The sequence below is a fragment of the Tachypleus tridentatus genome, chromosome 9 (genome assembly GCF_004210375.1).
Source record: "Tachypleus tridentatus isolate NWPU-2018 chromosome 9, ASM421037v1, whole genome shotgun sequence".
NCBI lineage: Eukaryota > Metazoa > Arthropoda > Merostomata > Xiphosura > Limulidae > Tachypleus > Tachypleus tridentatus.
This window is the reverse complement of record NC_134833.1, coordinates 157,599,606-157,627,052: the sequence shown is the minus strand read 5'-3', so window position 1 is coordinate 157,627,052 and position 27,447 is coordinate 157,599,606. Positions and strand designations below refer to the sequence as shown.

The window sequence follows — 27,447 nt, the reverse complement described above, 5'->3', positions numbered from 1 at the left end:
CATCTCACGACATTCATATAACATCATATTTCTATCTGTACTAGATACTAAGTCATTACCATCTCACAACATTGGTATAACATTGTTTCTATCTATACTAGATACTAGGTAATTACCATCTCACAACATTGGTATAACATCATGTTTCTATCTATACTAGATACTAGGTCATTACCATCTCACAACATTGGTATAACATCATGTTTCTATCTATACTAGATACTAGGTCATTACCATCTCACAACATTGGTATAACATTGTTTTATCTATACTAGATACTAGGATACCATCTCACAACATTGGTATAACATCATGTTTCTATCTATACTAGATACTAGGTCATTACCATCTCAACATTGGTATAACATGACTTTTCTATCTGTACGAGATACTTGGTCGTTACCATCTCACGACATTGTTATAACATGATGTTTCTATCTGTACTAGATACTAGGTCATTACCATCTCACAACATTGGTATAACATTATGTTTCTATCTGTACTAGATACTAGGTCATTACCATCTCACAACATTGGTATAACATATCTATTTCCTGCTAGTTCATTACTAGCTCACAGCTTCATTAGATTGTGATGTTTTCTTTTTGTAGATAGAAATATTAGTGTATTGTCAGCTAACAGAACGGCAGAAGTTACTTTACCGGAGTCTAAAAAACAAAATATCCATTGAAGATCTCATGCAGTCATCTTCATCCACACCATCTCAAGCCCAGTCAGTGACATCAAGTCTTTTGAACCTAGTCATGCAGTTTAGAAAGGTATTTTTTTCTTGTTAATATAATTGATATTAGGGCATTCTTCTTTCATTCAGAGTTTTTGTTTTCAGTATGAAATTTGTGCTGTTGTCATAAATATGTTTCAGAACTTGTGTTTAGAATATTCAGTTCTGACAGTGGTGGTTTAATTATCTACCAGAGTTTATAATAATTTCATATTTCAACATTGTTAGTTCTCCAAACCATATATAAAATAATGAAGTATGGGGTCTGATCTTAAAAGTACTCATTTTGTTGCTGTTTGTTGTGTGAAATAATATATGCTGTGCTGTTTATTTTTTCTTACAAAGATAATAGGAGTATGTGAATAAATCTTCTGTCTTGGGTTTTGATCACTTTCTTTCTTTAAATTTTTTTTAAACCTTATTCTTATATGTCTATATTCTCTATAGGTGTGCAATCACCCTGACCTTTTTGAAAGGAGAGAACCCAGATCTTCATTCAGAATGCAGCTAGATTCTTATATCCTTCCAAAACTACTGTTTCGTGAAGGTCAGTTGTTTAAGCATAAATCACGTGTTAAGTATAATTCAGCGACTCTGAGCTCCTTGTTTGTGCTGAGTTATTCTTAGTTTGTCTGGAATCAAGTTTGACCCTTTCACATCACTCTCATGTAATTTTGGAAAAATGTTTTTCAAATTTAACTTGTGGAACAACAGCAACTCTGAAGAATTTGTTTCAGGTCATACATATATTGTACACAAAGAATGTTGATATTTCAATTGTTTTTAATAAAAATGCCATTCATTTGTTGTATTTAAACTATTAGCGAATTAAGTACAAGACAGCTTTTGTTTTAAATATAAAAAAAACTTTGTTATCTTGTAATTTTCTTTTGCATAATGTCTAAACCTCTTAAATGAATATCAGAAGTGTTTATTTTGTTTCTAATTTTCTCTAGCTATTATTATCGATATACACTGCAAAGAAATTATTAAAATTAGGAAGTAGAAAAATGTGAATACTATTTAATTTTTTGTAGACTGTATTCAAAGATTTTCCATTATTTCAGGCCTTTTCCCTTTCACGTATAATTAATATTTGATGTTTTCCTTTCTTCTTCTTTACCACTTATTATTTTGATGCAAGTCAACATGCTCTCGAGACATATTACAGCATCTCTGACAGAGATGTGCAAACCTTTAGTAAACATTTTGTGCACTGCGTAATATCATAAGCCTTGAGAACTGACATAAAGTATGGTTAATATTTGAAAAACGTTTGAACGTTTCAGTTATGTATTTTAAAATGTAACTAATACATAATTGAGATATTAAAGTAAGACGTAAATATAGGTTAACTGTATCTAACTATAATGTGTAGGTAAGAAACAACAATCAAGCAAGCAGCCTATAATACTACAGTCAGTTGCATGTACTCAAAGGCAAAAAACTGCTTGCCAATTTCAAAATAACCATTGTTAGATTATAGTGTAGAATGAGCTATTTCATATAATAATAAATTTGAATACGTAACATCTGTGTAGACTATAACGTTCAAACAAATCTGTTGAAGGGAGGCATGCCAACTGTCTGGGATTATTTCAACTTGCTTGCCATACATAGACACGACTGCCAAGATAGAATTTTCCATTCTCATTGGTTGCACAACAATGCATCTAAAGTTTTAAGTAGCTTTTATTAAAGGTTTCGTTTGAAATAAATGTATTAAAACTTATGATATAAAACTGAGTCATCAAATGGACTGTAATGTTAATTTCCTTTGCATACATTGATAGTAAAGGCATTTAGTTGCATTTTGAATCCAACATAGTGACTTGTACAGAAAAGTGTTATAAAGGGGTACCTGTTGCAAAAAGGTTAAGAGACATGGAGTAATGTTGATCCAAGAGACATGGAGTGATGTTGATCCAAGAGACATGGAGTGATGTTGATCCAAGAGACATGGAGTGATGTTGATCCAAGAGACATGGAGTGGTGTTGATCCAAACACGTAATTTTATACTTTGAAATCCAAATGCACAAACATCGTAATCTCAGCTTTGTATTCAGCTTCAAACACTGAAAAAACTTTGTACATTCAACTTTGAGGTTTGTTATTTATGAACCCACAGTATACAAGGTATTATTGAATTATTGTGTAAGAATAGAATATGTTAAGTTTCAGGTTTCTTGTGTATTTCTTACAGGTCTACTAAGTCTGTGTAGTGAGGGCAGATATCACCTTCTTAGTCAGAAACTGGGGGTTTTCCATCCTGAACATGTTCATCATAGTCTGTTTCCTCCAAACTTTCAAGGTACCATATTGAATGTTTATTCAGAAAGTAGGAAGTTTTGTCACAACTGTCTGTATCAGTTTGTAAACATTTGATTTAGTAAATGGTCAAAGCACACAATTGTATAAACTTTGTTATTTATACAAACGGATAAACTTTGTTATTTATACACGTGGTTTAAACCTAGATAGTAGTGTATATTTTTCTTGTGTAACGCTCTTTATTTTTTCTTACAGTCAACAGGGTCACTCATAGTGACTGTGCATTTTCGTTTACACGGTTCATTGACATTTCTCCTGCTGAACTCAGTTCTGTGGCTTTGACTGGACTTTTAGCTAGGTTTGTTGCTAATTATACTTAGGTTCACAGTCCTTTGGAAGTTAGCGAATAAAAATACTAGAAACTTGTCATTACACAATTTTTTAAACTATAGAAGTGTGTTACTACTAAACTTTTAACAATTTATAAGTTAGTTTGGAAATACGGTAGCTTTCAAAAAAAACATTAATTTTTGAAATTGCAAAGTTAGTTTGAAATTTAAAAGTATTTTGTTTTTTCCCAGTGAGTAGTTTAGAAAGTTCTGTGAAGATATTTAGGAAGTATTCAGTCTCAAGCTCCTAATATTTTGTTGTTATAAAGTTCCTGATGTATTTAATATTTCACAATTAAGGAAACTAAAGATATGCATAGTGGTGAAATATCATGAAATTGTGGACTGGGTTTTGTAATATGGTTTGTATACTATTGTACAAAGTGTATAGTTCAACAGTGAAGTTTGTTACCTTAATCATGGTTGTTGTTATCTGTATGCTACTTTCTGTCTAGGTGGCTGTCTATGTATTTGACCCTGAAAGCAGCGTAGCGGATACAGCATCAACAGACTTGGCAAGCAGCTGAGCTGTCTAAAAGGAGGTATGCTTCTCATGGAGTTACCTCTCTTTCTCTCTCTTTACATTTGATTTCACTTATCTGTTTACTTTTAACTGACAGATGCTCTAATTAGCTTTGTCAAATTGACTTAAAGGTTTGAATTCTAATGCCTTCAAATGATCCACTTTTATCTAATAAACATAACATTTTTTAATAAGAGATATAGCATGACTTGTGTGTTAATAAGCTACAATATTTCTTATACTCGAGCAGCCAAATACTTACCTCTAAAATTATCACTGGAAAGAATTAATCTTTCAGTCAGGATGGGATAAATGTACAAGTTAGGATTTCTTAATAATGTACAGTAGGTGTTGTATTACCAGCTAGGACATCATAAACTTACAAGTTATGTTGTATGATTAATATACACTAGGTGTTGTTGATATTATATTACCAGCCAGGACATGGTGAACTTTCTTTGAATAACTCCTTTATCTGAATTCATGTAACATATTTGCTTCTTAAATGTTATACCAAGAGTACAGGAAATAAAACCTAGGTGTCAACAACTATGTGGAACAGAATTGTAGCACTGTTAGTTGTATTACCAGTCCAATTACAACTACGTGGAACAGAACTGTAGCACTGTTAGTTGTATTACCAGTCCAATTTAATGTTGCTGAGACCTGCAGAAAACTGTGATAGAATATTGCTTATATGCTAAAGAGAGTAGGTACCAGAGTATTATTTGGAGTTTTTGTAGGTTTGGGGGTATATGTATATAACATGTAAGTATGGTATTGTCAGATACGTTCATCTGATAACATTTTACAGTATTGTAAGAAATAAGGCCTGGTTACAGCTTCCCACTCTTACATTCCTACCAGTACTTATAATGCCAACATGATTAGCCCCCTGCTAGTACAGCGGTAAGTCTACGGATTTACAGTACTAAAATCAGGGGTTCAATTCCTCTTGATGGGCTCAGTAGATAGCCATGTGTGGCGTTGCTATAAGAAAACACACACCCAATGTGATTAACAACCCCCTTCTGTCAGACTGTTTTTAAGGTGAGCTCAAAACAGACAAGTTGTTTTAATTCAATTTTAGCTAGCTTATTGTGACACATAGTAAATGCAACTAAATTTGGACAGATAACACCATACCATGAGAAGTGGCTATACCTGAATAAGCTTGTTTTTTGAAACATGAAGAGCACCTGAGTTATATCTTGCAAGTTATGGAAGGGATTAATCTCTCTTTGGCATGTTCATTTCATGTTTCACTGGACACTGCCAGTCCCAATAGTAGATGAAGTTTTCTATAAGAACACTTATGGGGTTTTGATAGTTATTTTAATAACAGATATTACTTATAAATAAGTGTATGTTACTAAATGGCAAGTTAAAATAATTTAAACTCCATAAATACTATATGTTCAACAGTATTGTAAGAATGCAAACTGCAGACCATTAGAGAGGGGGGGTATGGTGAATCATAGAATATATTAGCCTTGTATCAGAGGTTATATTTTTTATTGTGCCTGAGGTTAAAAAAAACTAGTAATTTAAATTTAAATGCTAATTTTGTAATTTACTGAATGCACAATAGTTTATAATGTGATTAAATGCTGAATTATTTCTGTAGTAGTCACTGTATCTTATAGCCTATCATGCAGCTATTTCCTTAACAATAGATAATTTCTGAATTGAGTCTTACATTTCACTCGATAAATGTTTTTTTTTTCAATTGCATGTTGTATGTTTTCTAGGTTGAATATTACTTTTAAGTACATGTGTATTATTTCAACATCTTTATTAAGTACATGTGTATTATTTCAACATCTTTAGTGTGCCAATTTTATTATCTGAATTACTCTTAGGAACACATTTAGATTAAGATATATTCATTTGTCAGACTAATTTACTCATGGGTCTTGTGTTGTTGGTTTCTCTATAGGACACTTCAGCACAATGGATTGTTATTAGTGCAAACCCTGCCTACTGTCAAACCTTGTGCCTTACCACCCCTGGTTTTCACAGATCCCTGTAGTTCTGTATACACCCTCACTACCCATTTACTGCATTGTATGCCTGAAACTACGCAACATCGACAGATAAGGCTTCAGAAGCTAATAGCTAAGCATAATCAGACACTTTCTGTCTCTGGTAGCCCTTCACTGTCACCTCCATCTTTGAAGGTAAGTTTTAGTTTCCTTCTCTTTATCATCTGTAGTCGTTAAAGACATTCAAATATTTGACTGAATGTGATTGTTAGGCTGCTAGGTAACATCCTCTTTCTCGTCTACATTGTTGGGTGGGCCATCTCTACTAGAAAAGTAAGTTTTATTAAATTCTAAACAAAATAAGATCAGTTTTGACGTTAGGAAAACACAAGTTGAAAAAAATACAAGTTAACCCAAAAATATGAAACCCTGTAACATTGGATTTTGTATTTTTGTTTTAATATAGTTACAGCTTTTGCTTTAGTAGCAGAATGAAACATTTATATACTAGGATAATCATGAAACCATGTTCCAGTACATTAGTTGTGTATGTGTTCTTGATATGAAGGATCTCAACTAGTCCTTGTTTAATATAAAAATCAATTTAAATTCAACTGTTAAAAGCCATTAGAAGACTGTAAATGTACTGTATTTTGCAAATTACACAGTAATGGGTGGTAACCATAAATTTGTTGTATTTGTTTTTAAATACTTTGATAAAATAGATAAAATATTAAATTTCAATGTTACACTAGTTTTCAAACAAACTTAACTCATTAATTACTTCTGTTTTCTGACTTGGATAATATTTTCTAGTATTGATTTAGTTTCAAATAAATTTTTCCTTGAAACGTTACAGAAACTTCCACACAACTTTACTGAAGTAGTTCATAGATGGAGGCCAACTCAGCGATTGGAATGTCAAACTACTGAACTACCTATTTTTCTCACCCAGACTTGTTCTAAGGTACATTCAGTATCATTTCACTTGTCATGTGCAGATGATGTTTTTAATCTTCTAAATAACTGTCACTGGCCAAATGCTATAAAATTAGGGTTAATAAGTTATCTGTTGTGTTAACATTTTGGAGTGAATGGTTGTTTTTGTTCTTACAGTGAAGTACTCAAGTAAATTACATGAAACTTGTAACAAAACTTTCATAGCAATATTTAGTTTTACTTAAAATATTTAAATTCATGTCGTAGTTCCATGAAACTTCCAAAATCAGTTTTGAACAAAATGTTAAAAATGGTTCTTGCATATTAGTTTCTTATTGTTAATAGGATGCTATTGTTTCCTTTATCCAGCCAGTTTCACTTGTTTAATATTGATTAATATTTTTATGATGGTAGTTTGTTCTGGCAGTTGAAGCATTGACCACTTGTAGTTATAAATAATACAAAAAGTAACATTAATTTGTGAGCAATGACCTCATTTTTAAGTATGCCATTGTTGTTACTGTTGTCAGGAGTTGAACTGAGATTCTGTAAAACATTATTCTTTTTTGAGATTATACCTGAAAAATAGTTTTCAATAAATAATGGGTTTGTAATTTGTGTGTTGTTTGAATAAAATAAACTTGACATGTTGAACAAGGAAAATGATTCATCTAGAGAGTGTGCTGTTGATTACTGTATTTATTTAGCATTTCTAAATGTACTTAATGTCTTGTCATGGAACAACATTCACATATCTTAGATATAACTCAATACTAACATTATAAGAAATGGAAAGAAACTAAAATATTTCCTTTAACAACAAACGTTGCAAATTTGTGGATCCTTAAGCTCATCCTCAAGGTAACCAACATGTCTGTAAACCAGTTTAATTTATATAGATGAGATATTGAGACTGTTTTCCATACAGTCATTCTTAACCATAAGCTCTAGGTATTTTAAAGTCAAACAGTATACTGTAACATCTTCAGAGTTTTCAACAGAGGGATGTTGTGATAAAGTTACTAAAAAAAGGAAAGTTTTGTGAAGAAAACGAGACATTTTTCCAGGGATAATAATTTGCTAACAGACAAAAAGATTGTGCTTTGAGATAGGAGAAAAAAAAACAAAACCTAAAACAACAACAATAAATGCTTTTGTTTCCAGATGAGACTCCTAGGAAGTGTGTACAAGTTAATGTTTGGATACTGTTTCAACTTAACCTTGCAAAATACATTAAGTAAATGTTTTATAATGATAAAATGTTTTGAGTAAACTGTTCTTGATATAGAACTATTTTTATTCACATTTTGGTATTTGATATGTGGGTCTTCACTCACCATTTAGTAGATATACACTGGTCACTATAGAGTTAAATTTGCTAAAACAAGCTTGCTACGTTCTTACATGAGCTACAATTATTCATAGTCACTTCAGCTGTTTTATGTTCAGTTTTAGGAAATAAAAAAATGAAATTGTTGTTTAACAGGTTGTTTCTGAACCTTTAAGAGTCTACTGCTGTGACCCCAGTGCTATCTGGTGGCAAAAGTATAGTGAGAAATGTGGAAGCCGAGAGCTTTTCGGTGGATCATGTATGGTGATCCTGATGCTACATCAGTGTTGGTACGTCAGGCAGCAAATCAGTTCAATCCTTTACCACCAGGTGGACTCTTTTCCATTCAGCCAATGGATGGCTGGTCTCATATTCTCATACCAGGTCAGAATTGGCACATATTGTGGCCTGCTCTTTAGCCAATGAATTGCTTATACCATTTCATGCCTGTAAATATAACTGTGTGAGACATATTTCATGTGGAAATTTTAATGTGTGGTTAAAATTTAGAATAACTGTTGAATAGAAGAATAGATAGTATAATTAATGTTTTATAATGGACTATATCTGATAAGAAAAATGTTCATATTCAAGGAGATAAGTTTTAGATCATGGTTCACCAGTAGTACTAAGTTAATGTTGTACGGAAGTTGCTTCTATATCATATCTTGGATCTGTTTTTAAAAAAAAAAAAGTTTAATTTCATAAGTCATGACACAGTAAACTGTGTTAACTATGAAACCTGAAACAGGACAAGGTCTTGCCAGAAATACTCATTATTTTGACATGCCTGACTTAAGCTAACAAGTAGCACTTGTACTTGTTGGTTTTCATTGTAAACGTGTGTTCTGCATCAAAAGTCCAACTTGAGCTGTTGTGAAGCTAGCTGTTAGGAGTAGAAATCTGATAAAGTAAACATGAGAGATAACAATGAAATGTATCAGTGTTTGTAACAACACTTTAAGACCTCGCATTTTCTTGATTGTAATTACAATAATTGAAACCAGTTACTGCTACAAATCAAGTTGATAGTTTGTTAGGATTTGCTGTTCACCATTTCAGCAGTTGATCATTAGTCTGTTCTCAAGAATTCTTTCTCTTTTGGTTTGTTCATTATAATGTACAGTTTGAATTTACAAAAGGACCTAGAAATCAGACTCTCTCGTATTGATGTTTATTGACATAAAGATATCAGAATGTCAAACAAAACTACAATAGTAGTGATATCTGTGGAGATTTTGTAATATTCAAAAATCATTGTATTATTTTCTCATATAAACTTGATTTTCGAATTACTAAAAATATTTAGGTTAATAGAAAAGACCCTTTTTTTTATCTGATTATGTGAGTCAAGACATTTAGTGTGTTAACCAGAATGTTTGTTTATAACAGATAAAGAAACCTTGGTTACTGATTCTGGGAAACTGGATGTCCTAGATGATCTCCTAATGAGGCTGAAAGCTGAGGGCCACAGAGTGCTCATCTACTCTCAGATGACTCGCATGATTGACCTTTTAGAGGTGTGTTTTGTGTATATTTGGACTGTTGTTGAAAGTTGATGAATATTTACCTACTCCAATATGACACATGACTAATCACCTGGAAGTAGGTTTTATTTGTTTATATCTGGACTATTGTTGAAAGCTGATTAGTATACTGTTATATATTCCTAAGTGATATGCTAGATAGATATTCTAGAAGTATAAGCTGATGTATTGTTTTGTAAGCTTTCAAAACACTTTTTTTACTCCAGGAATACATGTGGCACAGGAAACACACATACATGAGGTTAGATGGTTCATCCAAAATATCTGATCGTAGAGACATGGTTGCTGGATTTCAGACAAGGTGAAGTACTGGCATGGTCACACTTTATCTTTTCTAAAATGAGAATATACAAAGAGTTAAAATTTGAATATGGTTATTGGAGTCTAATTCAGTTTCTTGATGAGGAGAAACCCACTTGAAATAAAATTATATCTCAGAACAGCTGGTATGGGTATTAACACTTACTGATAAGGAGAGAACAACATTTTGACCTTCCTAGGTCATCTTCATCTTTTCTTAACCTGAAGATGACCTAGGAAGGTCAAAATGTTGTTTTCTTATCAGTAAGTGTTAATACCCATACTAATTCAGTTTATTGTGAAAGACTAGTTTTAAATAATTGATAGTTTACTGTGAAATCTGTTTGGAACAAAAACTGATATTGAGTTTAAAATGCAAGGAAACTATTTCTGTGATTTTTATATAGTTAAATTAAGATTCAGTTTTGGATTTTTTTTTTAACAGGTCAGATATCTTTGTGTTTCTGTTGAGTACCAGGGCTGGAGGATTGGGTATCAACTTGACAGCAGCAGACACGGTAGGTGGACATTTAAAACAAAAGGTGGTGTGTTATAAAAATGAAAGTGTTTTCAATATTCAAAAGATTGCCTCACAGTGGGCAGTTATCAAATCATATGTTTAACAAATAAAATTGGTTTTAACATTATATGCTGCTTGTCTATTATTCCTTTAAAGAATAGCAAAATCAAACCCTTCACAGTAAGCTTCAAATAGAAGTAAAAGTTTTGTAGTTTCTAAATGCGACTTATATTTCTTTGAATTGTCTCTAGAAATGTTTTACACACACACACACACACACACTAAAGTCTATGTTGGTTCTTCATTAACTTTTCTCATAGTTACATTATATGATCATTATATATTTGGTCTTTTTGAAGGTTATAATACAATATAGTCGTGGTGTCTTTCTGTAGGGTATTATACAGTATAGTCATGTGGTGTCTTTTTACAGGTTATTTTTTATGACAGTGACTGGAATCCTACAGTTGATCAACAGGCAATGGACAGAGCTCACCGACTGGGTCAGACAAAACAGGTCACAGTATATAGATTGGTGTGTAAGGGGTCAATTGAAGAAAGGATCCTTCAGAGGGCCAGAGAGAAGTCAGAAGTAAGTTGAATTTTTGAGAACAGTGGACTTTAAGAGAAAAAAAGTCGCTTCTGTATAACACTGTTTATTTAAAACAGTATTTGAATTAAACTGTAATAAAACAAGAAATTCTTGTCATAAATTTTAAATGTATATAAAAATGTTCAGTTTTTGCTAAAGTTGTTATAGTTACAGTTGTACTTAAGGCATAACTTACTCTTCTAGAAGATGAGACTATATTTTAAAATTTAGGTTGATGCATATGATGACAGGACAAAGTAAGTTAAAAATTAATGACACTTTAGTTAATAGAATATTTATCTTATATCACTGATTAGCAAGTGTATATAGTATTGTCTTGTAGACAAGAAGAGGTAAGTTTAAACAGCTTGTATCATTGTACTGTATTTTGTTTCTAGATCCAGAGGATGGTTATCAGTGGTGGTAACTTTAAACCTGATACTCTGAAACCAAAAGAAGTGGTGTCACTCTTGTTGGATGATGAAGAACTAGTCTTTTAACATCTAACTAAAACTTTGGTATTGTGTTTTGTTACGGTCACAGTAAGGGATAGTACTTCTGTGTTTTAAATACTGGACTGTATTCAAAAAAAGTGTTAGTATAGTTTTTGTCAGTTTTAGATGAAATTTTTAACATCTAAATAAAACTTTGGTATTGTGTTTTGTTACGGTCACAGTAAGGGATAGTACTTCTGTGTTTTAAATACTGGACTGTATTCAGTTTTAGATGAAATTTTGGTATTGTGTTTTGTTACGGTCACAGTAAGGGATAGTACTTCTGTGTTTTAAATACTGGACTGTATTCAGTTTTAGAATTTATTTATTATGTAACTGTTACTTGAAAATCATAGTGTGTGTGAAAATACTAAATGTACAGGAGTTGTAGAAATTGTTTGAAGGTTTATTTAGCATAAAAAATAGCATCTCTGCTTTCTCCAGATTGGAAAGATAAGAAGTTGCTACAGATTACTGGTTTCTAGGAATAGTTATTTCTGCTTATTAAAAATGACACTTTATATACTTACAGTTGTCTGAAGAAAGTTGATACTTGACAAATTCTTCAGAGTTTTCACAAGTATTTTTGTTATTAATAATAAACAACAGAGAATCCTTCAAATATGGATCTCTGTTTTCTTAATCACATTGGATTTTTAGAATAAACCATTAAAATGACTGTTATTTAGCTCTGTAATAATAAATATTATTTAGTATACAGAGCCTATTGTTTTTCTTAAATATTAAACTTTTACATTTACCAATTATAATTAGTGTTTATATTTGTCACCTTATTTTTAAATACAATCTAGTGTAGATACAAGCAGCAGTTGACTGTCCTACTACAAGTTTAAGTTGTATAGGAGACTGAAATTCAGAACAATGTTAACTGATTTTACATGAAACCTTGACCAACCTCAGAGGAACATCATTTCTAGTATAGATCAGCCAATTTGTTAAATTTTGCTTCATTTTTAATTTCGCAATTTTGATAATGGGATAAACTAGAAATAGCTGAAAAACCTGCAATATTTAGTGGTGTGGTGATTAATATATTTAAAACAGTCCTCAGATTGGTAGTGTATGACATTTTAAAAGATTAGATGTGAATTGTGGTGACTTACTTTCGTCTTCTCACAGTCCGACAACGACAAGAGGAGAGGAGAAAAGAACAGGAAGAAGCTAATGTGGACAGTGGTCAGAGAAGAAAATACAAAGGTGCTAAAGTAAGTTTGTTTTAACTATTTTTATTCTTGTAATGCTGAGACTTGAGTATATCTTTAGTTTGACAAAACGAAATTACTACTGTGAGAAAACTGTTAGAACAATGTTATCAGAATTTTCCTGTTATTGTTGTCCTTATGTTGAAAAGTAGGTAGGAATTGCCCATCCTAACATAGTAAAATATATTATGCTTTCTTAGAGAGGTCCAAAGCCTAAACGAAAAAAACTGGAAGAAAATATAACAACCCCTGCTCCCTCTGACCCTGCCACACCCACCCATCAAGATGGAGATTCTGTCTTAAGTGTGGATTCAATTCCTCAAAGTCCATATAGTGAGGTAAGTTGTGTTCACTGTACTGTCAAAAGCAGTTATCTCATGCTTATTTGCAGGTTATGTTAATAGATAGTTCTAAATGCTAATGTGTCTGATATAGTAATATATGAATTGTACCAATGAAAGTATTTGGTATGAACAAAGATGAAACGGGAATGCAACTGTGTAGTTCAGAGTCTTGAAGAAACAAAAGTGGCTCGTGACATTTTGAAAGATTTCCATCTCTTGACTTCAGGTCAGCCGATAGAGATTTTTTTAATTGGATAATATTTAAGACAGTCAAAATGGATGTAAGTGGCTGGTGGTTTTTATAATGTGGTTGGTGTAACAAGTGATGATGTGGCTAGTGGTAGTTGCACAGTGTAGGTTTACAGGTCTCATTCTCTGTGTAGTTATGGTTTCATCATGTTCATGTAGAAAGATTCCCTGTTGTTTCTTGTTCTCTAGAAATTATCTGAGGAAGTGTACCTAAAATTGCACTACTCTATTTTGTGCCCTATTAGAATATCCATAACAGTTTTATGTTTCATTCAGTCTTGTGCAGTTTGTATATCCTCTTATTGTTGCACAAAAATGTTTTCCAGGTCCTCTAATGTGCAGTAACAAGGAATTTCATAACTGACACATTTGTTATTGTCAGATTTGTTTTTGACCTAAATATGTGTGCGTTATGAAAGTTTTTTCAGTGGACATCAATTTTGAGCTTTTGGCTACATGTTTGGTTTTCTCACTGAGGTTTTCTACATGTGTGGAAAGTTTTGTTTTATATATTCATTGAGCTGTTGATGATGAAGCTAGAGATGTGCCCATTCTGTTTAAAACACTGTGTGATGTGTCATTTTGATTTGGGTGAAGGTATTTATATCACTGTTGTTCAAGTACTTAATAATGCTACATTTAAATGGTAAGGCTGGAAATGTAAATATCGACCATTATGAATTGGTGTCCTGTATGTGATTTAGTGAACCTGTTATTTAATATGCTGATTAAAATACCACGGAACGTCTGGATGTTTGTTTCAGTGGTGAAGTGGATTCCATTGTCTATACAATTAAGGGACAGTCAGAAGGCTAGTAAGTTTTCATGACTGTGAGGCCAGAGAGCAAATCTGTAGAGAAGAGGACTGTTTGTTGAAAATATTTTCTGAAAACACTTTAAACTTGAGAGAGTGGTAATCCCACAGCAAAACTGTTTGCTTGTTCAAAGAAATAATTGAAATTGTACTGAAAGTATGTCAGTTAGTTCCGTAATAGTTTTTCTCTTCATGTTAGTTTTGTATGTAAGAGAATTATTAATAATTCAACAGTTTTTTGATGTGGAAGGTATCTGTGGAAGAAACGTCAGTGATAACAAAACTGACGAGGACATTCTGAATGATGTTTTATATTACCCAACAGTGGTTTTCGGATAGGTATACCAAAAAACAGTTAGTGAAGCAAGGTGAGTTTATGGCACTTACAGTGGGTCTGAGAAATGTCTTTGGTGAGTTTATGGCACTTACAGTGGGTCTGAGAAATGTCTTTGGTGAGTTTATGGCACTTACAGTGGGTCTGAGAAATGTCTTTGAGTTTATGGCACTTACAGTGGGTCTGAGAAATGTCTTTGGTGAGTTTATGGCACTTACAGTGAGTCTGAGAAATGTCTGGTGAGTTTATGGCACTTACAGTGGGTCTGAGAAATGTCTGGTGAGTTTATGGCACTTACAGTGGGTCTGAGAGATGTCTGGTGAGTTTGGCACTTACAGTGGGTCTGAGAAATGTCTTTGGTGAGTATATGGCACTTACAGTGGGTCTGAGAAATGTCTTTGGGACATGGCTCTTGAGCAGTTTCTAATTGTATAGAGAACACTCTCTGGTGATTCTTATGTCTTTGATAGTGTTTACATTAATAATGCTTCGGTTTTTGAGTTTGTTTAGCATTGTTCACGAGTCTCTGTCTTGTGTGTGGGTTCTTTGTTGAGCTGTTTGGACTGGTGGCTGTTTAATAACTGATATTGGTGTCATAATCATCTATCTTTAAGATTGCTGTACTTTTTCCATTATCTGCATCTAGAGTTTTAATATTGTCATATTGTAGATGATTCAAGGCATTGTGTTTTTGTTTTGTAGTGTTAGAGTATGACTTCCTAGAATTTTTGAGGGTGGTAAAAAATTTGGTGTTTAAATTATTCTGCCAAAGATTTTGAGAATTGTTAGGCCATAGATTCTAGATTAAGTGTTATTACTTTGGTGGTTGGGATGATGAAGTTCAAACCCATTTTAAGTTTTTCTTATCAGTATCAGTTAAGAGTCACTCAAATTATTGTACTATAGTGGTAGGCTTAGATACATCTTGCACAGTTTGTTGATTTTCAGAACTTGTTTCTTTTAATGTTTTTAAGCTTGATTGTTGAGTATAGAACATGAAACTTGAACGTATTCAGAGGTCTTGTTTCAAGTAGTTTCAAATATTAAGACTTAGATTCCATGAGTGGTAAACAGTTCTTTTGTCTGTTTCTGGTATATTTACTGATACCAGGCTTCTGGTGTTTTACAATCCTTATTGGGTTAGAGAAGGTTCCTTTATCTTTGGGATAATGTTCAAATCTTTCTGTGACTTAGCGAGAATGGTGAGTTAATTAAACAGCATGCAAGCTTATATGCAAAAACGGCTCGTTTGGGCTGAGAAAACACTTTTACATAGAAGAGCGAACAACGTTTCGACCTTCTTCGGTCATCGTCAGGTGGGTTTCTCGTCATCACTGAGCATGCAAGCTTGATTAAAGTATTGTTAATAGAAGCTGTCTCTTAACAAGTGGATGGTTTAGGTAGAGTTTTTGTGATAAGTGAAGTTGAGATGGACAGAGAAGAAATTTAGAGGACTAGTAGATAAATAAAGTTACCCAAATGAAAAGTATGATTTGTTGTGAAAGACTCCAAGTTATCTTGCACCTGAACTGCATGTGTAGATTGTCTTCCTATATCTTTTTATCTAGTTTCGTAGCTTTATGTTCAGTAACAAAGAGAAAACTTGTGTAATATATGTTTTAAATGTCATTTCTAAGTGTAACTAAAACTTTCAGTAATTTTTATTTAAAACGTTATTTCACTTGTATTTTCAGCTATCTGTGAACAGTTTGGCAATGGCTCATGATGACACCAGTAGTGAAGGTCCTCTAGTGGTGGATGATGGAAGCCCTTCTGTACCACCACCAACAAAAGTTACTTCAATTTCAGGTAATTATTTTTCCATTTTATTGTTCCAGGTTTCTTTGTTATGAGTGTATTTCTTTAGTCTGTGATAAGTAACCTATTTGTTAATTCATCAGTAAGGGTTTCTTTGTGTGCTTCAACATACTAATTATTTTTACTGCCGTGCATTTGACATTAATCACATGTTGTACATGTTAAAATGTATTTACAATGCCAAACATTGATCAGCACCTGGAAATACTGTTTAACTTAATGTATGATGAATTATATTTTAAGATTTATATATGTATGCCTCATAAGTTACAAAACTACATCAGCTTGAAACAAATCAGTTTATTAGTATCTGCTGAATGAATCATTATTTTTCATCAAGCATTGATTTTTGATCTTCCTAGCCTTTGTCAAGGCAAATTCCCACCTCTTGTGTACAATTAACAGTGATATCAGTTTGAGGAGTAGAGTGGGAACAAAGTAGCTTGATAACCTCTTAGACTGGTGAGTAGAGTGGGAACAAAGTAGATTGGTAACCTCTGAGACTGGTGGGTAGAGTGGAAACTAAGTAGCTTGACAACCTCTTAGACTGGTGGGTAGAGTGGGAACTAAGTAGCTTGATAACTTCTTAAACTGGTGAGTAGAGTGGGAACAAAGTAGATTGGTAACCTCTGAGACTGGTGAGTAGAGTGGGAACTAAGTAGACTGGTCAGTAGAGTGGGAACTAAGTAGCTTGGTAACCTCTTAGACTGGTGAGTAGAGTGGGAACAAAGTAGCTAGGTAACCTCTGAGACTGGTGAGTAGAGTGGGAACTAAGTAGACTGGTGAGTAGTGTGGGAACTAAGTAGACTGGTGAGTAGAGTAGGAACTAAGTAGACTGGTGAGTAGTGTGGGAACTAAGTAGACTGGTGAGTAGTGTGGGAACTAAGACTGGTGAGTAGAGTGGGAACAAAGTAGCTTGATAACCTCTTAGACTGGTGAGTAGAGTGGGAACTAAGTAGCTTGATAACCTTTTAGACTGGTGAGTAGAGTGGGAACTAAGTAGCTTGATAACCTCTTAGACTGGTGAGTAGAGTGGGAACAAAGTAGCTTGGTAACCTTTTAGATTGGTGAGTAGAGTGGTAACAAAGTAGCTTGGTAACATCTTAGACTGGTGAGTAGAGTGGTAACAAAGTAGCTTGGTAACCTCTTAGACTGGTGAGTAGAGTGGGAACAAAGTAGCTTGGTAACCTCTTAGACTGGTGAGTAGAGTGGGAACAAAGTAGCTTGATAACCTCTTAGACTGGTGGGTAGAGTGGGAACTAAGTAGCTTGGTAACTTCTTAGACTGGTGAGTAGAGTGGGAACAAAGTAGCTTGGTAACCTTTTAGACTGGTGAGGAGAGTGGTAACAAAGTAGCTTGGTAACCTCTTAGACTGGTGAATAGAGTGGTAACAAAGTAGCTTGGTAACCTCTTAGACTGGTGAGAACAGTGAGAACAAAGTAGCTTGGTAACCTCTGAGACTGGTGAGTAATGTGGGAACTAAGTAGACTGGTGAGTAGTGTGGGAACTAAGTAGACTGGTAAGTAGTGTGGGAACTAAGTAGACTGGTGAGTAGAGTGGGAACTAAGTAGACTGGTGAGTAGAGTGGGAACTAAGTAGACTGGTGAGTAGAGTGGGAACTAAGTAGACTGGTGAGTAGAGTGGGAACTAAGTAGCTTGGTAACTTCTTAGACTGATGAGTAGAGTGGGAACAAAGTAGCTTGGTAACCTTTTAGACTGGTGAGGAGAGTGGTAACAAAGTAGCTTGGTAACCTCTTAGACTGGTGAGTAGAGTGGGAACAAAGTAGCTTGGTAACCTTTAGACTGGTGAGTAGAGTGGTAACAAAGTAGCTTGGTAACCTCTTAGACTGGTGAGTAGAGTGGTAACAAAGTAGCTTGGTAACCTCTTAGACTGGTGAGAACAGTGAGAACAAAGTAGCTTGGTAACTTCTTAGACTGGTGAGTAGAGTGGGAACTAAGTAGCTTGGTAACCTTTTAGACTGGTGAGTAGAGTGGGAACAAAGTAGCTTGGTAACCTTTTAGACTGGTGAGTAGAGTGGAAACAAAGTAGCTTGGTAACCTCTTAGACTGGTGAGTAGAGTGGGAACAAAGTAGCTTGGTAACCTTTTAGACTGGTGAGTAGAGTGGGAACAAAGTAGCTTGGTAACCTTTTAGACTGGTGAGTAGAGTGGTAACAAAGTAGCTTGGTAACCTCTTAGACTGGTGAGTAGAGTGGGAACAAAGTAGCTTGGTAACCTCTGAGACTGGTGAGTAGAGTGGGAACAAAGTAGCTTGGTAACCTCTGAGACTGGTGAGTAGAGTGGGAACAAAGTAGCTTGGTAACCTCTGAGACTGGTGAGTAGAGTGGGAACAAAGTAGCTTGGTAACCTCTTAGACTGGTGAGTAGAGTGGGAACAAAGTAGCTTGATAACTTCTTAAACTGGTGAGTAGAGTGGGAACTAAGTAGCTTGATAACCTCTTAGACTGGTGAGTAGAGTGGGAACAAAGTAGCTTGTAACCTCTTAGACTGGTGAGTAGAGTGGGAACTAAGTAGCTTGGTAACTTCTTAGACTGGTGAGTAGAGTGGGAACTAAGTAGCTTGGTAACTTCTTAGACTGGTGAGTAGAGTGGGAACTAAGTAGCTTGATAACTTCTTAAACTGGTGAGTAGAGTGGTAACAAAGTAGCTTGATAACCTCTTAGATTGGTGAGTAGAGTGGTAACAAAGTAGCTTGGTAACCTCTTAGACTGGTGAGTAGAGTGGGAACTAAATAGCTTGATAACCTCTTAGACTGGTGAGTAGAGTGGGAACTAAATAGCTTCATAACCTCTTAGACTGGTAAGTAGAGTGAGAACTAAATAGCTTGCTTACTCCTCGCTTGACATTCACGTAGCTGTTGAGATAACCACAACAAAACTGTTTTCTTTCCTTAAACCTATAGGACTCTTAGAAAGTCAGACATCTAACCCATCATTGGATCCTACTCTCAGAACCCCTTCTCCTGCAGGGATAAAACGTGGATCAGGTGGAGGTGGCCGGGGGAGGCCACGAGGGTCTGGCAGGCGTGGAGGAAGAGGTCGTGGAGTCAGTACTTTAGCCGTGGCTGCAGCAGAGATGGCAGCTGCCCAGGCTGGCAAATCAGCATATGCTGTGTATAGTTATGGTTTATCTGGAAGTACTTCTGGAACAGGTTAGTTTTTTGATAAATTCAAACTCAATTTTTACTGAACATTTTTTTCAGTAGCCCTGACTGATTTTATTGTAGTTCACATCTCTGGTGACAAAATTTCTGGTTTAACAGAAACTGGATGTTTTGTATAACAGTTCCTAAAGTCATTCCATGGTCAATTTTCTGGAAAAGTAACAACTTAGGAACCTTCTTGTATAATTTTTCTCTTAAGTTTTCCTTGTTTGTGAAATACTGTATTATGTTAAATGCTCCGAAAATGTCACTAACACATTAAGTGTTTGTAAAGTGTCATACTACTAACATAAGTGTTAAAAATGTCACTAAGACATTAAGTGTTTGTAAAGTGTCATACTACTAACATAAGTGTTAAAATGTCACTAAGACATTAAGTGTTTGTAAAGTGTCATACTACTAACATAAGTGTTAAAAATGTCACTAAGACATTAAGTGTTTGTAAAGTGTCATACTACTAACATAAGTGTTAAAAATGTCACTAAGACATTAAGTGTTTGTAAAGTGTCATACTACTAACATAAGTGTTAAAAAATGTCACTAAGACATTAAGTGTTTGTAAAGTGTCATACTACTAACATAAGTGTTAAAATGTCACTAAGACATTAAGTGTTTGTAAAGTGTCATACTACTAACATAAGTGTTAAAAATGTCACTAAGACATTAAGTGTTTGTAAAGTGTCATACTACTAACATAAGTGTTAAAAAATGTCACTAATTTGTTATCTTCATGAAGTGTTGTACAAAGGTGTAAGGTGCTGATCGCGTGACCTACAATTGTGTTAAGTGTTCATGAAGCGTCATGTTTTTACATGCTCGTGAAGTGTCATACTAGGGTGTAAAATGCCCATGAGGTGACCTACGATGGTGTTACATGTATATTATGTGTTAAGTCTTTGGAAACAAAAATGAAAGCTTTAGACTAGATTATTTTTTAACATTACCTGTCTTAGTATTGATGAAGTAACATATTTATTGGATTACAAAAGTATTTAGTTTTGTTGGTGGGACATGAACACCTAATGAATTAAGATACAAATAAATTGTTTGGATATTAGAATGGACAGAAGGACATTGTGACACTTTGAATGCTGTGTAGTTTTAAATTACATTACCACAGTTACATTTAGGAAAACCTTTTCAAAACTCACAACAGATTAGTAAGATACAAAACGTCTTAAGATTAGGTCCTTCTAGAGGTTCAGAGAGGCCCTGTCCACTTTATTTTTTCTATGGCCCTTCTTATAATTAAAAAAAAAACCAACAAGAAAACAAAGACAGTCGTCCCCAGTGGCACAGTAGTATGTCTGTGGGCTTACAACACTAAAAACCAGGTTTTGATACCAGTGGTGGGCAGTGCACGGATAGTCCATTGTGTAGCTTTGTGTGTTTAATTCATAATAACGGTAATGCACATTATTTGACAAGTCCCCAAACTTGACATAATTAAAGTAAAACAACAAGCGCGTGAGTTAGAAGCCCAGGCCAAATGCCTCTCCCTTTGAGTTCCCCTTAAGATTATAACCTAGACGTTATGTTTATTTATATATGTGGAAATATAATATAAAATAAGCAGCATTCACACACAGAAATAAAACACTTAGTGCAGCTTGCTTGACCACATAGGCAGCCTTTATTAAACCTGCTGATTTGTTGACAGAATGTTTTCATATCTTACGTTCACTACAATGGATATTAATTAATATGTATTGGCTTGGTTGTGTTATAAAACGTTAGCCATAGGTTGTGTGGTAGTTTAACTTCTTTGATTATAACATTTCTTTAAACTGAGTTTTGTTTTTAAATACCCTAGTTTGTACGTACATTGAGTCACGAGGTCTATTTTTCAGGTGTTTCGTTATAGTTAATATTATAATTACGACAGATACAAATACCGACAATATGTAGCTGTGAAAACAAGTTTATACCGACAAACAGGATACTGGTATGTTGCATTCCAACAATGGTACACCGTTTTTCCACTTGGATGCAGACAAGATAAAAACGTGTAATAATCTGTGGTGGTGTTTTAAGTTTCACGTTTGACTTTATAGAAAGTGTAAACAAGGGAATGAATCATAGTTAACTTACCACTTCAGTGAGTGTACGTAATTCATCATTAAGTGACTATAAATACTTTGTTACTTTTACTGAAAAGAAAACTGAACTTGTAGCACGTTTTGACAATTTTTTAGCGTTGGTAGATGTATAAAATTAAAACAATCCCTTATGGTATTCGAACGAATGTTAACGGCATTCCAATTGGTAAAAAAAAAAATATGTAGGCTGGAATCTAGATATGTAAAGATAATTAAATAACTTCTACATTTTAAAAGTAACAATTTATCTGCAGACGAAATTAATCTGGTACCTTTCTACGTCTTTCAAAATAAGGTAAATTACATTTTGTTTATATGTGATGTGTTTTTCTGTTGGAAGATAGATGGCGCTCGCACATTTCTACTTTCAAGTATAAAACGTATCGTGATTTTTGTCGTCCACGATTTGTAAGAGGTAACTATCGCTGGTTAATTCTTTTTCTACAGTGTCATAGCGTATGAAAACTTACCCGATCCTATGTGGTTTATGTCAGGCCTCAGGCTTCGTATGAATAAGCCCTCTCGGTTAATATGAAATATTAATTTATTTGTGCTGTTAAAGTCTACATTCTCCTAGGACATCTTCAAGACTCGACTCAATAGGGCTCCGAAATTCACTGTTATACGAGTTAACAGTTTGTTTTAGTGAACCCTTTAATTAAATTTATATACACTACATTTGATGACATTAAATCTGGACTACAGCCATTAATTCCAAAAAATATATATACAAGTTAGGGATGATACATTTCTTAACTAGTTTTTAATCGAGGAATATTTTATCCGTCGACAAGTATTGCTTGTTCATACAGAAACCGACATTAATCCGACAGGATGGGCCTATTAATTACTGTTAATTTTGATTTGATGGTATTTCGGGTTGTAATATGTTTGATATTGACTGTTGTGTCAGAGGGTTTTGTAACAAGAGCGCTGATGACGTACACAGTTTTGATATTTATAATGTCAGTGATACTAGTGGGTGTGTACACACGCACACAAGCAAAAGTACTTGTTTCCAGTGATGTGCACATATCTCGGGAACTAACAGACCGAAGCACACGAAAATTTTAGACCAAATGGGAAGTCAGTATGGGAGAGGCCTCCTCAGTTTTGGTCCGAATCCAAATCTAGATTACTGGGTTTTCAAAGGTGAAATTTGACATTATCCAATATAAACGCATGCAGTCTTCAAAAGAAACATAAAACAAAGTTGCCCAGTATCGCTGATTGCATTTATTGACAAACAAAAGTGCCCGTCCACAGCGACGGGCAGAACTTGGGCTAACCTTATACGTGAAATTATTTCGTGGACTTAATTGTGTTACACTCTGAGACAAATCTCTGAGCTACTTATAACACCCACCACAAAGAGTAATTGTTGAGTATTTCAGTCATGCTAAGAACCATTCAACAATAATATACATTTTTATTATTGTTGTTTAATGTCACTTTAAAATGTGGATAATAGTGTTCAGTCGTTTCAAAAGCGAATGTTGAGATTTACCTGCATGTGCAGCTTTTTAAACACAGCTAATGAAGCCCTCCGTAACCAGGGTACAGACATCATTGTTGACAATACATGACGTACGTTGGTATTATGAAGTTGTTTAAATGATCCAGAAATTACTAATGTTTAAACGTCTAGTTGTTAAGTAACTACAACAAGTTTTCCAGTACGTTTAACGTTCGTTAGAAAGGTTCGTTAAATTCTCCCATTAATCTGAACTCAGATAACGTTATGTGGCTAATTAGTGTTCTGAGGACGTAATGAACCGACAGTGTGGTTTGTTTTTAGCGGTTTACAACAGGTGAAAGTTGAGTGTTTTCAGTGGTGTTCGGAAGGGGAACCGAAAATCGCTGTGTGTGGTACTAAGTTGTATGTAACAGGAAGAAGCAGGATTATTTTACCAAGTGCTACCGCTGTGGGGCGCTTGATATGTTAGGAAGGTAATTAGGTCCTTTGGTACTCGTGTCTTTTATCCACATAATTCAGTTTCAACGTGTGAGGTACTGGACTTGAGCACAGTTGGACTATTATTTTGTTAAGCATGTCAAACTGCCTTCAGACTGGACAAATGACCGTTGCTGGTCATTCAGTGATTACACTAGAATAGCCTAGTTTCCATCCAAAGTTGTGAACATTTCTTTAAGAAACTTTCACCCAATCAGAAAGCTTCGATTTGGACGGCTGTCAGGGCTCTACCATTAATATACTGTTATTGGTTACAAAAGGTACTCAACAAAGCATTAGTACCACCGTGAAAACAGCAGAAAACGTAACTTGCAGCAAGGATTTATTAATCTAACACCATAGAGCAGCATGTTAGTAGTAGTTTTGGCCTTTATTTGTCAGTGTGGTAGCAGTGGTTTGGACTTCTTCCTCACAGTGTGATAGCAAAAGTCGGGTGTCAGCAACTTTAATAGCCTGGTATTCTTGTTTACTACCGCGATGTGTCGAAAAGGGATTCATCTAACAAATTCGTATGTGAAAGATTTGAGGGCCCAATACAGAACTTGTGTAAATTAATTCTGTAATTGTATTGTAAACAAAATTTCAGTTTATACAAGTGTCTCTAGGATTAATTATGCAACTATTTTCACAATGTTTAAGTACTCATTATATTGTTGTTTTAGGTCGAGGATCAGTACGTGGACGGGGTCAGGAGTTGCCAGGGGTCATCGTGGCCCACCTAGAGTCAATCATAGTCAGAAATCGCCGTCAGAGGGCCAAAGTGCAGAACCAGTGAAGACATCAACGTCTTTAGGATTTTATGTACAGAACTCGCCACAGTAGCGCCCTCTTTAATAATATTTAGTTTGATCAGCAGAAAGGGGCTGGTCATTTCTGGCAGGACTGGTTTCGTGTAAATTGGAAAGGGGGACTATATCAGGCTTTTTTACGTTTGCTCAAGGTGATTGTAACCCCTCAAAGGCCAGTGGACAGTTCACGTGGCCGTGGTCAACCAGCCTGTTAAGTTGAACTACGTTGGTGTAAGACTGTGTTTAAGTGGACACAAGCAAGGTCAAATTTCTCTGGACAGAGACTTCTTTGAAACGTGTAGTGTAGAATATTAACTCTGTTCGGGAGATGTACTGATAGTGTATGTGCGTGTGTATAAATTTAGTGTGTTTGTCAAGTGAACATTTCCAAAGAACAAATGGCGCGAACCTGACTTTGGAAACCATTGTAGATTCGATCGCGAGGTAGACATACACTTTTACATTATTAGACTGTACAGAGATCATCTTCAGATATGAAATTAAAAGTTGCTTGTTTCATACGATAGTCGTTTGATGTTGATAAAATACATTACTCGAGAAACCACAGCCTATCATTAAAAATATCTATCTAACGACTGTCTCTTCCCATTGACCACTGTTTTATATTCACATCAATTGTACTGCTGCAATAGTTTGTTTTTTTAACCATGTTTTTTGTAAATAGTTGATCATTGTTCAAAACTTGCTAATTTTACTCGTTAAAAAATACCTTGGTATAAAAACTCTCCTTCCCTGATAGGATTTTATATAGCAAAAAATGCACCAAAATTTAGGATCTTTTTACGGTGACGTTAGCAAATGAATTCAACAAAAATTACAAAATAAGTAATTCTGTAGAAAAGGTAGGATTAGGCTTGTGTAACTTACAAAATTCGGAGAAATCAAACGTGATCGACCGACACGTGGCTTTTTTTATATGGTTATGATGTTACTCGTGTAACATTCTTTATAAACAAGTACCTAGAGTGTAGCACAATACAACTATAGTTTCAGTACGCTTGTAGCATTTATTAAAACCATTATCTACCTAACGTTACATTGTTATATAACAGTTTCTTCTATCGTCATACGCAGTGCCCAAGTGGTTTGATTGGAATTTAGAGGTGCCAACACTCAGAATGTCATTATTTCAACACTAGGGGGCGCTGTTGAGTATTTGAAGTTTTACCAAGAATTTAGCTGTACCGTCTGCTAGCCGTTGTTAGAACTATAATTCTTAGTAAAATTATTTTTGACAATGCTCAAGTGTAATCGACCATTAGAATGAATCCATGCCCTAAGCCTCCAATGTTTCATTGTCTTGTATCCATATTCATATAAATCGTTGTATTTATGCAAAACTTTCAAAAGTCCATTTGTATTATTGCATCCTTTAGACAAAAAAAAATCAAATGATTTGACATTTGTTAGTTGTTTTTAATCGATAGAATTGTAAGTTTCGAGTGGTTCACGAGATACACCAGGTGTCGTTTTTCTGTCAGAAGAGTTTTCTTGCTCAGCACTTCTGTAATTTGATGAGTGTAAGAAACAAACAAGTGAAACCACGTCACTTGTTTGCTTTGTATTCTCTAGATGTTGTGGAAGTTACTCGAAGAAATGCAAACACTACACTAGTAGTAACACAGTCGTTAAATGGGCGTTTTGTAATGTTCTAAACAACAGCTGATTGTCGACATCTGATAACGTTTCATCAGTTAGTGATCGCTTTGACCACCAGGTCCTCGATATGAACAAAAAAGAAACCTCATCCTCCTACTTTAATCCTAAGTTTCAACGCTAGGTGACGTCGGTATCAGTAGTTAGGACGTAGAGACGTAGCTATTCTTGGAGGTGTAATTTTAGATTTCTGTTATACTAATTACTGTCCTACTTCTGTTAGAACGTCGCGAAACAAGCTTTAAAGACGTAGCTATTCTTGGAGGTGTAAATTTAGATTTCTGTTGTACTAATTACTGCCCTACTTCTGTTAGAACGTCGCGAAACAAGCTTTTAAAGTAAGATAACTGTTAAGTCCAACACCAGATGTTCAAGTCATTGAATAGTAGGGGCAAGTTTCAACCGTCGTATTCAAGAATTTAAATACGCAATTTATGTTGTACTCTTGTCGTCTAGAGCAGTTGGAAAATTACATATGGAAACTAATTCTGGTTCACTATGGAAACGGGCCCAGCGGGCTTAAACTATTGACATGTGTTGCATTCACGTTATTTATGCTGGTTAATTGAGAAGTTTGTACGATTTCCCGCTAATAGCTGTAGTTTTTCTTATTAGAGATTTTTAACTTCCTATGTCCTCATTATCTATCGGAAATGATTGACCGGTGGTCTGCTTTCACGTGAACTTTTACAATGGCCGTTGGTTGCAACAGCTACGATGATTGGCATTTTTTGCGATGAGATAACTAATTTTGTCCGCCATGACAACGGTTAGTCTTCACCAACAGATGTCGCCATGGTTCACGACTTTCCACGTGTCAAATCTATATATATTTATTTCGGCGAACTTCCGTTTTGTATCAGTGGGATTTTGTTAACGTGGATATGAAATGATCTGATGCGATGTAGCGTACATGACAATGTTATAATTTTTTCATTAAAATTTAACCACACTCGTGGGCGGCCATGAGCACACTGTTGCCCATAAAAATTATTTATATATATTCAGACAGAATTTGGGTATAATAAGAATTTTATTCTAATAACAACTCGACGGGAAAAATAAACCTAATTTTAACGTGTTCTGAATTCTGTGTATAATTGTGTAGGTTTGCTAATGATAAATCGTAATGTTTTTGTATAGATTCACTGTTTGATAACGGAAAGTAGACACTGACTACAATTACGTGCTGTTTAAATGTCAAATTGTATGTCGTCATTAATTGTAGGTTTATGTACAGGTGAATATATATACGAATAGCTTCTGTTTTTGCTTCCAAACGTGGTATATATTTTAGCCCCGCCTTAAGTGG

The 27,447-nt window shown here is 34.6% G+C and overlaps 1 protein-coding gene across 1 annotated transcript in view; it reads left to right on the top strand.

Moving 5' to 3' along the window:
- Positions 1-24,975, top strand: part of LOC143227538 (chromatin-remodeling ATPase INO80-like) — a 57,699-nt gene extending 32,724 nt beyond the window's left edge. The window contains 20 exon segments of the mRNA XM_076458975.1: positions 612-779; positions 1,190-1,289; positions 2,947-3,054; positions 3,270-3,372; positions 3,859-3,945; positions 5,866-6,106; positions 6,771-6,878; positions 8,337-8,412; positions 8,415-8,564; positions 9,573-9,700; positions 9,934-10,028; positions 10,473-10,545; positions 10,981-11,139; positions 11,538-11,630; positions 12,166-12,178; positions 12,774-12,859; positions 13,057-13,194; positions 16,292-16,406; positions 19,336-19,584; positions 24,333-24,975. Of these exon segments, the coding sequence (XP_076315090.1) occupies positions 612-779; positions 1,190-1,289; positions 2,947-3,054; positions 3,270-3,372; positions 3,859-3,945; positions 5,866-6,106; positions 6,771-6,878; positions 8,337-8,412; positions 8,415-8,564; positions 9,573-9,700; positions 9,934-10,028; positions 10,473-10,545; positions 10,981-11,139; positions 11,538-11,630; positions 12,166-12,178; positions 12,774-12,859; positions 13,057-13,194; positions 16,292-16,406; positions 19,336-19,584; positions 24,333-24,445 (2,403 nt within the window). The 3' untranslated portion in view covers positions 24,446-24,975.
- The last annotated feature ends 2,472 nt before the right edge of the window (positions 24,976-27,447 follow it).